The sequence below is a fragment of the Citrus clementina genome, unplaced genomic scaffold (genome assembly GCF_000493195.1).
Source record: "Citrus clementina cultivar Clemenules unplaced genomic scaffold, Citrus_clementina_v1.0 scaffold_6, whole genome shotgun sequence".
In the NCBI taxonomy this organism is placed as follows: Eukaryota; Viridiplantae; Streptophyta; class Magnoliopsida; order Sapindales; family Rutaceae; genus Citrus; species Citrus x clementina.
In genome coordinates, this window is record NW_006262139.1 from 9,908,764 (window position 1) to 9,922,365 (window position 13,602).

The 13,602-nt window shown below is 36.3% G+C and overlaps 1 protein-coding gene across 1 annotated transcript; it reads right to left on the reverse strand.

The window, feature by feature from the left end:
- Nucleotides 1-6,989: 6,989 nt before the first annotated feature.
- On the reverse strand, nt 6,990-9,041 carry LOC18039946. The gene has a single exon (XM_006428687.2). The coding sequence runs from the start codon at nt 8,831-8,833 to the stop codon at nt 7,448-7,450; it is 1,386 nt and encodes a 461-aa protein (XP_006428750.1). The 5' UTR covers nt 8,834-9,041; the 3' UTR covers nt 6,990-7,447.
- Between the last annotated feature and the right edge of the window lie 4,561 nt (nt 9,042-13,602).

The following is a 13,602-nucleotide window of genomic DNA, read 5'->3' on the forward strand; positions in this document are numbered from 1 at the left end:
CTGCTAGGCTGATGTTTGATCCGGGTTATATGAAGATTTTAAAAGACAATATTTCTGTTAAGTGCAAAATAGAAGTGGATCTTTACTTGACAGAATCATATGAGAACCCAGAAAATCAAAGTTTTGAAATATTAGATTGGTGGAGGATTAATTCTTCCAAATATCCAATTTTGTCTTATGTTGATCGAGATATTTTGGCCATGCCTGTCTCCACTGTGGCATCTGAGTCATCATTTAGCACTGGTGGTCGTGTTCTTGATCCACATTGATGCTCACTATTTACAAGGACGGTGGAGGCACTAATTTGCACACAAAATTGGTTACGCTCAACTTCGATAAACCTTGATGAAGTAATAGATGAGATTGAACATATTGAGACAGGTAAAATGTAATAACTTAACTTTAATTGTGTATGTTGATTATTATTTGACTTTATATTATTATTCTATTTTTTTAAAATTGACATTTTTCTTTTGTCTTACACGTACGGAGGTTTTGGGGGCTAATAAGAATATATTTGATAAGTTTGATAGTATTTGATGGGATGGTAAGGGTAAATATTTATTATATTTTTTATTAAATAAATTATTTTTTTTTGTTATTTATTTGAATTATATGTATTTTGTTCAGGTTAAAGTACGAAATACAAATTGGCAGCGGACATTTTTCTTTTCAGTGTGTCATAATTTGCAACTTTAAATGTATTATTGTAACTTTATTTGAACAATTAATTTTGATGTGTTATATTTTAAAATTTTGAATGTATTATTCTAGCTTATTTGAACAATTAGTTTTGGTGTGTTGTATTTTGAAACTTTTAATCTATTATTCTAACTTTATTTAAATAATTTATTTATTTAAATCTTATTCAATTTTGAATTTGATTAGTAGTAAAATTATTTTTATATTAGATTTTTTCTATTTTATTAGTTCATGGATTGGACAGAATAAAAAAATTTGAATCCGCAGACCAATCCATAAAATGATGGATTGGATATGGATTGGGTCAAATCCAAATCCAATCCATACACCTACAAATTGGATGCAAGGATTAGACTTAACCAATCTGTAGATGTATTGATTGAATTTGGATTCAATTTAACCAATCCGTGAATTGGATTAGATTGAAAATTTATAATCCGTAAAATCATGAATCGAATATGGATTGATGTCCAATCCACAAAATCTGATCTATAAACATCCCTAATTAGTTGTGGGTAGCTTGAAGTATGCTCAAATTGGTACATGCCTTGATATTTGCTTATACAATAAGAGTGCTTGGGAGATATTTGAGCAATATTCATTTTGAACACTGAAAGTTTAAAAAGAAAAAGAAAGTGCTCAAATTTTTGCAAACCATCAAGAACTTTACGTTGACATATCAACAATTTGACTCCCTAAATATAGTTGGATATTCTAATGCTAATTTTGTAAGATGTTTGGAAAGACAATTAATCTACATCTAGTTACATCTTTATTATGGCAAGAGAACCTATATTGTGGAAAAATGCCAAGCAGACAGTTATAGCTTCTTCAGCAATAAAAGTAGAATACATAGCATGTGTTGAGGCTACCCATCAAGCTTTATAGATGCAAAATTTCATCATAGGGAGAGATTTTATGTTTTTTGTATTGATGCCACTGAAGATATATTGTAATAATTCTATAGCAATTTATTTCTCTCACAGTACTAAGTGTTCCTCACATTTCAAGTACATTGACATTAGATACTTGTTTGTGAGAGATAAAATTGCATGACCTTACGTTAACAGTTGATTATACACTTATAAACTCATATTGATTGATCCACTTACTAAATCCTCAAGTGTTAAGGGAGCAAGTGACTCATATGGGATTATTAGAGTCCTTTTTTATACTAAGTTAGAAAGAGCTCTAGATTCTATTATAAGTTGTAACTTAAATGAGATTATATATTACTCATATTTTGTTATTATGCATGGATATTGTTATTTGATATTGATATGCCATATATTGTGTACACATTTGGTTAGCTATGGCATTATGTATATTATGAGAATATTGTGGTTTGAGACATTTTGTTTAGTCTCAATAAGGACACTATGGACTAAGGCATTTTGGCTTGGCTTCAATGTGCTTTATTGAGACATTTTGCTTCAATCTCATTATAATTATAAGAAAGCATAGCTTCCTTGATACATTTTGACACTAGTCTCACTACGGTTAGAAGGAAGCTTGCTTCTTGAGAAAAAGTAATGGCCTCAGAGACATTTTATTTTCGTCTCATTTTGCTAGACATGTGGACTTTATGAAAATGGGCTATTGATCACATTGTCGTGCTATTTCCATGATTATACTTGTTTTCTACTATATATCACGTGTTTATAAGTGTGTTGTATTGAGCATCTTGTCAATGCACATATAACTTGGTACTTATGATGTATTTTGCACTTATTTATATTTTGAGTCATTGCTCGCATTTAACCTTCTGGAATAGTTCCATATAAAATTAATTAAGTTGTTTTCAAAATATTTGTGTCTTTTAAAATGACTTATGCCATCCAAGTGGGAGATGAATTATATTTATTTCTCACATATTGTAGACTAGTATAAATCATTCTAATTATTTATGTTTTATCATATTAATACGTGATTAATGTCAAATACTAAGGAGCAATTTCAATAGACTCATTTCTTAGGTGATTAAATTTTAGGACAAGTATAAACTTAAATTGTGTGATTGTTGCTCATAATGTGATAGACAATTTTGTAATAATACATGAGAAATCTTTACACTCAACCACAATATTTAAATGATTGTAGTCCATTGGGAGTCACTATTCACACAATTGATACTTAGCCAAGAGCCTAGTAACTCTCATCTCTTTTTCTCCTAATCTTGTGTTTGTACAAGTTGCTTTTGACAGTTGAAGGCAGCAAATTAGAGCTGAGAAGAAGAAGCTGGAAGGTGTATCAAGAGCTTGATAGCAAGCTCATCCATAGCCAATCAAGGTGAGAACTTGCCTCTCTCTCAAGCTCGTGTTTAAAAGAAAATCCAAGATCAAGGGCTTAAAGCTTAAAATAATTTCAGTAACTTGTATCAAAGCTTATGAATTATGATTGTGCATTTCCCTTTAACCCACGACAAGTTTTAACTGATCCATAACAATTTCTATATTTTTGGATTTTTATGATTTTGAGTATATTTGTGTTAATAATTGTCGGATAATGCATGCGTGATGCTTCTTGAGTGAAACCATATTTTTCCTTAACTTTTTATAGCCAAATTTGTGATGATTTGTGGAAGAACTAAAAGCTATCACGAAAAACGAAGTCCATGTTTGGTTGGAATAAATGATAGGAGAGGAGATGAATTTAAAACAAAGATGGGGAAAGAAAATGAGGCAAAAAAAAAATCAATTTAATTTTCATTGTTTTATTGGATATGGAACTTATCTTTCTCCCCTTATTTCTTTTCCTTCTCCTTCTTTTCTCTCCTCTCTTCTCATTATATTTCTTCAAAACAAACATGCCAGAAGCTTATGGGATAATGTCTTTTTAGTCTCAAACTTTATGGAACTTTTATTTTGGCCTGGACTTTTTGCAACTTTTGCATAAAGGTCTTGATCGAAGATAATATTGTTTGGTCCCCTACGTTACTGACATTATACTATGGCTTAAAAATTTATTTTATATTAATCACAGCTTGGCTTAAAAATTTTTATATATAAAACAAGAACTATAATTTTAAAAATTCTTCATTTCAGCCCGAAATTTATACATTTTTTTGGCGGATTTTTCAAATTTTCAAATATAGAATAATCTATTGTTCTTGAATGTTATGAGAAAATTATTCATACAATATTTCTGGCCATATATATTTTTTATTTGATTTAATATCTTAGTTAAATTTTAATTTTGTCTCCTAAAAGATTTGTTTATTCTCAATTTTATATTAATGTATGAAAAGTATATGCATGGCAATACTGCAATTTAGAGTGATTTTGTATCTATATGTCGGAAGACCGTTCATAATAAATTATTCGATGTTTTAAAATTTATTTGTCCATTTATAATTGTCAACTATGTGATAGATTATTGTTGTTATTACCAAGATCCATACAAGTGATGGTACCATCCTACCAGTAAATTACTGTTTGGTAGGATACCTAGGTAGGTAAAAAAAACTTGTTGGATATTTTCTACTAAGTGACTTAGTTGCCTCATCAGTGATAATATTAGTATTATATTCAACTAGTATGCTTTATCTCTTGGTTAGAGAACTCCTACGTTGTTAAAGGATCTCTAGCAAATTATATTGTTATTAGGAAAATCAATGTGAATGAGGAGTCATTGTTTGCTGCATAATTGTAGTTTCATGTGCTTAATGTTAATTGTTATTGATTCCTCAGCTTTTGATGTTTATTTATTTCTCCAAATTGCCTCCATCAAAACCCTGACTGGTACTAATTATGAGGACTGACGTGAGTCCGTCAAAATCTATTTACTTGGAATAGAAATCTGGCATTCAGAATCGATGAAGGCAGAGTGAATGGCTTGGGATGAAGTCCCTTCCCTTGTTTGGTTAACGCTGCAGATAATGATTTGACTATGAAATCAAGGCTACTGTTTAATCTCTTTATGGATTCGCGTACAGTTCCTAGTCCTGAAGGCTTTCCGGGGCTCTTTTTACCATTGTTTCTGGAACGTGGATGCTGATGTTGTTTGTTTTGTGCAACAATTTTTATGATCTTAATTTATTCTCAAAGTGGCAGGTAAAATTGTTGTTACTAAGTTCTTCCCATAGCTTTGGCTTTCAAGAAAGGCATTCTTGCTAATCGTATTATTTTGCTTCACGTTGAGTCTTTGATTAGTCTGGTTTTCAGAATCTTTTAATGTGCTTGACAAAATTACCTTGGGGAGAAAATCTTGGTATTCCGTTGGGGGATATATCCGTAACGCTTTTGACAGCATCAAACGGTCTTGAATCCGGACAGCATCAAACGGCCTTGAATCCGAGTTGTTTAAGACTAACGGTTACTGTAAAGCTCATTAATTAGAATTATCTGGTATAGATTGGAACTAGAATAATCATGTCTCTTGTCAGGAAGCTGTTCCTACCAAGCTGCTCAACAAGGGCAAAAATTGTTAGCAAGTAGCAGTTGCCCCCAACGGCCAAATGCACCAGAATAGCAAAAAAGCATCTATTCTGAGCATTTCATTAAACAATTATACCAGATTGAATGATACAGAAGAGGCCAGAAGATGGTAAATTTAACTAAGAGGCCTCCTTTAAACTAAAATAGTTACCTTAGAATTCATCAGGGTAGCATAGGCTACAAGCAGACAACAGACACCGGCTTTTGGTGCCCTAATGCAACCACCCAGAAGAGAATGTCCTATATCCACTGGGGAAAGCAACATCCTAATAATCCGATTTAAACAGGAGTCTTGTTTTCATCGCCTACAGTTATTCCAATTCTCAGGTTACTATGGTGGTCTCTACAACTTGGAAGGGACTGAACTTTGACAATTGATTTCGGATCAAATGTCAATAAGCTTGGCTCCTAAGAACTAGGACACTGAGAAATTTAAAGGAACTTTAGCTCGAGCTCATCCCTCAGTCACTAGAATCCACCTCAATACATCAAAAACAGAACCAATTCAGCAGCCAATGGTTCAAGGAATACATACTTTACCACATTACAACTGTCTTTCATAGGACTGCCAGGAAGATATTATCGTCAGACATATTACAGAAGAAATAACCCGGTAGGCAAAAGACTTGACTGGGATAGGTCAGGAGTGGACTGTGGAAGCACTGACCGACTCTAAATCAAGCAGCTAACTGACATGATATATGTAACCCCAGGTACTAAAATGCAAGTAATGGGTCATCGACCAAAGCCTCATTAGCCTCATCACAGAAAATTTCTTTTAATGCAGAGAATACTCAGGTAGCCAACATCAAACTTTAAGTGCCCAGAAGCCCTCTGACTAGGAACTGGGGATACCTCAGCACTCCATGATGTTTCACTGCCATTTCGATAGCAGACTTGTTCGCTGCAAACGGTACAGTCACCATCACACCCAATCAGGCTTCCAGTTATTAGACATATCCAGGTCTTGATGCCAATTTCACATATCCCATTGCTTCTCAATAATTACGTATCTTTCATCTTACCAACAACTGAACATTGCTAAAATTACTTTCATCATTATCCAAGGATCAGAACCCATCAAGTCAATCTGTTTTTCACATATATGGGTGTGGCAACTCAACTCCCTGCATTTTAATCAGTATTTTGAATACTTACTCCAAAAATATACTCTCACAAAGGAAATTTTATCTTCTGAGTTCTCAAATTTTGTTCAATAAGAACACAGTTTTCCACATTTTATTAAATACGGCTATTGCTAGATGATAAAACTGATGCTTTATTTGTCACCCTAATCAAGGTGCAAAACACAAAGTGCACAAATGATCCGTAGTAATAAAAAATTCATGCATATCTTCTCCAACTTCCTATGTGATTTCATCTCTCATGCCACTGTTATCCATCCTTTTTTTCCCTACAAAGATGGACAGATGTGAAATAACACCAAACAATCTACTACCAGCTTTAAGTAGATACTAGAACTCCTAGACAAGTACAAAAAGTGAGGATATTAGTGATGATCCCTCAAGTATGCCTCACAATTCTAAACTGATACATAACCACCCAATCTCCCGCTTGTCACAGCAATCTCATAAATGCCCCAAGTAGCATTTTCCTAATTACATCTTCCCAAAGTTCAGCTAACTTCGGTAGTACATTGCCTAACTTCCTAAGTTAGCCTGCCCGAATCTTAATCTATTAAATTTAACCCCTATTCCTGAATAACGTATCCAACATAATGCCCCATAAATAAGGTGCAGGAAACAAGCTGGTAAAATGCTCATATACTAGACAAGCATATAGACAAAGTATGCAATCAAGAAAAAATATCTTTGATGAATAAAGAAACAGTTTTACGCATAATATTCTGCAATGTCGTATCCCTGCTCCATTTTGCTGATAACTCAATTACTATGATTTTAATACATCAATAAATTATTGATCAACAAATTTGGAAAAATGTAAAAATAGACCAGAAGCATAACAAAATAACTAATACCAGAAGCAAGGTAAATCAATACCATTCTCAATCCTATCATCATCCAGGAACAGGTATTGCAATGCATCCAGGAAATAATTGCAACAAATTTACACATGAAGCTTTCTCATGGAACATATACACAAGTAGTATATCGTCTCGTCATAGTGTACATACAACACATCGCTGGAGACTATACCAAAGTCACAGTGCTGAATCACAGGAACTGCAAACAGCAACACAAAACAACTGGAAAGATTACCGCTACTTTTTGCATTACAATTGAACCCCATGAGTGCAAGTGAAACTGTCTCAACATTACCAAAGTACTTCATCTATTTCTCTCAATCAAGCCCTCCAAATCTCTCCGTCCAAACCTCCTTCCCTCCAAATTAGCCTCCCTACACCTTGTAACAAAGAAAAAAATTAGCCAAGCCACCATAAAGTAAACCTCTGCAACTGACTGTAACATTGCAGCAAAAGATTTCCCAACCACGCGAGCCAAAGCCCATCTTGTAAATGACCCACAAAGTATAGCCTCCAGACATTTAATTTGTATAGCCTGATTCATCATTGTTGATATCAAATAACAACCTTCTTTAACTATCTCCCTCCCTGTCTTCCTTGGATCCACAATTGCAATCCACGCATCAACGGCAAATATAAATGCCACCATTGTATCCAACAAAACCCAGGTAAACAAAAACCACGAAACCTCTTTCTCGAACCCCCGAATCCACGGCGACATTATCGAAAATGGCATCAACTTTAACCTCACGAAGAGCTTAAAAAACGAGTACTGATCCTCAATTTCACCAAAAAACCACAATCCCAGAAGCTGAGTCAATGCATCTCTAACAGCCCATCTCATCAGAATAAACCCAGTAAGTCTTTTTAACCCCAATCTTGAACCATCCCACAACACACCACCAAACGAGCTAAACTTCCCAATCAAATCATTACAAACAGTAACAAACACAATCCCTAGAACCCATGAATAAACTGCAGTAAACCCAAGAATTACCCAACCATAAGCAGCGGATAAAAAGCTCACAAGAAAAAACAAGGCCGCCGCATCACGGCCACCAAGCTCTAGCCCCTTAATAAACAGTTGCAAATCAACAATGCTTTCCAGCTCTTGACCATTGTCTTTATCATTGTTTTGTTCATTATCGACAGCACCATCACGATCACTATCAACTTCTCCTCTATCGAAACTACCAGTGGTTTTGAAAGCAACACCCGAGTGGACAATTTTCAAAACTTCGATTCCGTTATCGACGATTTGACTTGAAAACCCAACGTTAGTGCCGGAATAAGAGAGAGCTACCGGAGTGCCATTGAGAGGCCTTCTGAATTGAGGATCGTAGAGCGAGCGGTCAAAGTCATCGCCGGAGAAGAAATCGTCGCCGAGAGTGCCCACGCGCGTCAGATGGAGGAGCTGGCGGCGCCGGTGGGAGTGGCGGTGGAGGCGCGCGGTGGAGGGGTGGTGGTCGGAGAAGTCGATGCGAGAGAGGAGGGACTTGAGAGAGGCGTCACGATCGATGAAGGAAGTGAGGACATGGGACCCATTCTCGACGAGAGAACGAAATGAGTACAAGATCAGAGAGAGGAAGAGTAATGTGAAGATGTTGTTGGTGAAGGTTGTGCTCGTTTGTTTCAATTGCTTACTCGTGCTGCGAAGCCGGCTGAGGTTCACCCGCGGCGGATCGGTCATCTCGGCGGTTCTCGGAGTCGAGAGTTGATTTTTTTTTTTTTAACTTTTTTTTGAAGTCCTTGTTTTTGTTGTTGTACGGGGGAAGCGTGGTGGGCAAAGGTGGTGTGAGCTTCAATGGAAGGGAGTTTGAGAATTGTGGATGGGTGATCGCGCGTTGGGTATCCTCGTCTTTGGGACGCGCTGGCCCGGGCGTTTCTGACGTGGCCTATGGAGAAATAAAATCTTTTTTAACTATTGTAATATCTAAGCCTATAATTACTGCACTATTCGAATTATCTAAGGATCGTGAAAACGGCCGATTCGGCCCAAGGCCCTTTGGGTCGGGCCTATCCAAATGGTCTTCGGCTCGAATCCAAGGACTGGGCGGCTTTACCAAATAATCTGGGCCCATCTACTGGGGCCTATAGTTAAATGCTAATAATCAAGGATAACAAATCCTAAAACTAAATAGGGGGCGGCTATGGCAATAACAGCTTGTCACGGGCTGCTCGAATATGACGAAAAACGGAGGTTAATTTTGCGCGCGTAGTTGCGCTCAGTAAAAGTCTACCTAGAAATTAAGAGCACTTAGAAGTGGATTGTGCTTAGTACTAAAGGCGAGATGCGCTTAGCAATGGGTCGTCAACACAATTAGTCAGCCATGGTGCGCTTAGCGATCATCCCAGTCTGGCCTGAATTCTAAAACTCTCCATAAATTACAAATATCCTAGAGTTTTTTAGGCTTTTGCACTTAAGTCCTCAGGAGATTTTTGTGCAACTTGCACCTACTTGTTAGGAAGCTTCCTCACCTAGGCCTAGCCTAGCACATCTATAAATAGGGGTGAGCCCTTCATTTGCTCATAACCACACCACACACATAACCACCACCACTAGAGGTGGCAAAAAAACCCACCTGGCTCAGACTCGGCATATGCGGTCCGAGTTTTACCCAGACCGAATGTATGGAAAAAGCGGATCCGATCATTGATTTTCAATGCCCGACTGCTTCCGGGCACGAGTCGGGTCACAGCACCAAGAACCCGGACTCGTGCCCAATTTTTTATTAAGTAAAAAAAAAAGGAGGAAAATATAAAAATGAAAAAATATTTTACTTTGCCCAATTGCCCCAAAACCCAACCCTAAATCGCGACTCGCGAGTGAACGCAACACACACACTGAAATCTCTGAACCTCGACAGTCGGCGCCTCCCTCCGTCTCTCCACCAACAACCACCACCCACCGGTACCGATGCAGTGTTGACCGTGCCTCTAGCCCTCTACGAACCTCTTGCCTCCCCCTATCAACTCTTTTCATTTCTCGCAGAGCACAACCGTCACAGAAGGATTCGAAAGGATCTTGTTGTGTTCTGAAGCTTGAGCCTAAGATCAGCCTTGGCTTGGCTCACTTCCTCAACTTGGTCCCAAGCCACCTTATACTCCACAGAGGTTTCATCTCCTTGGTGCACTTCATTTGCTTCTTTCACTTTCTGCTCTATCATTTCTGTTAGTTTCTTCTCTCTCATATGTGTTCCCTTGAACTTGGCCATTCCCTTCACCTTTACCTTCACCGTTTCTTTCTTCGAACAAAACGCATCATCGCGCGAAGATCTCAAAAACAAGAACGATTCTCATGTTCCTCGTCGTGCTCCTACTTGTGCCGAAAGAGCACCCAAAGATGTCATCGATTTCATTCAATTTGCTTAGAAGAATTAGGGGCTAGTAGGTATCAATCTCACAATCAACATCAACAGACGGTGTTGATATTCATTCCATGATCGGTTTTTATGTAATTTTATTTACAAAAGCATTAATACTTATCCACACCAACCACTAACTTTGGAAAGTTGAGGAGGCTATAATGAAAGGGCAAAAAGCTGTCAAAAGTCCTAATTGATAAAATCAATTACTGTCAGAAATTTTTCCCTTATTAATTTTAATAATTCCATAACCGCCTATAGGTCTTCTTTGCTCATTTTGGATTTTATAAAAGTAAAGACTTGAAACATTTGTTTTTGTTTTGGACAATATGACTGGTTTGTTAGTTAAAAGTAAACTTTTATGTATGCTTGAAGTTAAAGCTGAAGCATGAGGGATGCCTCCGCCCAGTGCTTTGAAAATGCGGGCAGAGAAAACCTGAAAAAAAAAAGCCTGTGTCCGGATAGTGCCGGGCCTATGCTCGGCCCATATAGAAAAAATTCGGGCACAGTCTGGGTCCGGGCAGCTATGTGTGTCATGTGGGCCGGTCCCGGGCAGCCCCAAACCCGGACTCGACCCGAACTTTTGCCAATCCTAACCACCACACACTCTCTCTCACACAAGCTCTCTTGTAACTTATTCTTTAGTGTGTAATAAAATTATATTTGGTCATATTGCTTTTACGTCTCTCTAGCGTTTCTGCAAGTATCCTTTACTTCGCTAGTTTGAGAAGTGTTCTAGGCTTCCTTAGTGACTTGTGTGCTAGAAGTTGTTTAAGTGCCGCATGGATTTGCTGCGCAAAACACTTATCCCTTGGCAAGCTGGAGGTGTATATAGCGGTTTTGTGGGGTGTCAAATATATCTTTCTTATTATCAAAAACAAATATATAAATTGTTAACAAGTGCAAAAAGAAGATTTAAGAGATTCAATTAGTTGGCGTAACTAGTATGGATGGCAAAACCGAGGGCAGGGTTCAGGTGTTAAAATGCCCTAATATAGCTTGGACATATTTCTCGGACACCCAAGCCGAATATTTTTTTTGGTACTTAAAAAGTCTAGATTTTATATTTTTATGATATCATATATGTATATTTTTTAATTTATTTTTAAAAAAATATGTAATAGATGGGCTAAATAAATATAATCATTTAAAATAATATATATTATAAAATCAGGTTTTTAGCCCGAAACTTGGGCTTATCAAGTGACGCTAGGACCAACCCGGCCCACTTGCCCCGCATCACCGGGTCTAGGTTGGTTGGGTGTTTTTGATATCCCTACCAGCCAATATTATATAAACAACAATATTATATAAACAAGTCAGAGTTAAAGATTTATTTGATGCATGCCATAATGGAGAAATTATAAATTTGATCAGACTTTAACATAAAATTTATAAAATTAAAGAGGCCCATAGTGAAGGCTACAATAGATGGCACAATAGAGCAAACATAAAATTTTCACAGTCGACAAAATAATTTTGTAAATATAAGTGAAAATTCACAAAAAAATAGAAAATTTTCAATACAATATATTTCTTTTTTATTTGCCTGAATTTTTTTTTTCTAGTTCCGCCTATGCAAGTAGGGTACAATCCAAACAAAGTTTGCTCGGAATTTCCAAAAGAGAAGTGATGCAAGAGAAAGATGTTGACAACTCATATTGCACAAGTTGCATCCATTTTCAATCAATACTAGAGAGATTATCGCTTGGGTTGTTACATTATTTAAGATAGGAGCTTTTGGATTTTGGTCCCAACATGATCACCACTTAGAAATATAGGAGGTATATGTAGAAATTTTATTTTATGTTTAGTATTAGGCAAATACAACTTAATCAGATTCTGGTCATACGACTGCCTTCCTAAGCAAAGATCTTTCTGGTTCTAAAATGAAAATTGATTTCCTTTCAGTCGCCCTCCGTGGAGTTGTTTAAGTGCGGCACACGTGTGTTGCGCACAATACTCATTCATAACATTTTACTTACATCCCTAGATTATTATTATCACATTAACAAAGGGTTTCGACCGTATAATTTTTTAGCAATTTTCATTGATATAGCACTCGAATATGAATTCTAAAAGAAGGATACAAAACTAAAAAATTAATTAACAATGTCTTTACTCACCTCATACTTTTTTAAAAATATTCAAAAGATTATCTTATTAGAGATGTCTATTTTTATCGACAATCCAAAAGATTACCTAGAAGATTAAAACTTGGAGGAGAGCCATTGAGACAAATGTTTCAAAGAAAGGGCACATGGATCTGCGTCTCAACCTTTTCATGCTTCTTTTACCAAATGTTTGCTTAGATCCAATTCAATAACTATTACTGGATCTAGCTCAAACCCAATTACACAAATAAATTTGTTTTTGAGGGAGATTGGACTAACAAAGATCTAGGAATAACTTTGTGAGATCTGTGGAACTATTGCGGTGATCTGGTGGTGAGTTAATGTGGGATAGGTGAGCTACGCCGCATTAGGGAATAAATACAATAGTGTTGATATATTGAAATCGTGTGGTATTTGATGACCTCCAAAACAGTGACAACAGAGGTCAGATGTAGGTCCAGCAATGGCTGACGACCACATTGTAATGTTCAAGCCAGGTTCTTTCAGCAATTTCTGCCAAGGCCATACTCATCTCTAATTGAACCATGTGGGAGTACTTAGGATAGCTCAGCCACCCTTTTAACATTTATATTTCTTCAGGATAGCTCAGCTCCCCTTTTTCCTTAACATTTATATTTCTCCATTCTTATGCCGCGTGTCATTTTGCTATTCACATATTTTCCCCAAAGCACATGCAATGGATTTGAAGTTAATCTTTTAGCAAAAGGCATTAGATTAAATTTGAGCAGCAGCTGTACTTAGGCCACAGCAACTTTCTTATATTTGTGAGAAAAATAGTTTAAACTTCCACAAATATATTATGACAGTTTAATTTAAATTTTTTTTCTTAAAATTTAAGTGAAGATAATTTTTTTCTGAAAATAAAATTGACGTCCCTTGAATATTAAATAAAATTAAAAAAAATTTACGTCCCTCAAATATTAGATAAGGTTAAAATATAAATGGTGCAGTGCTATATA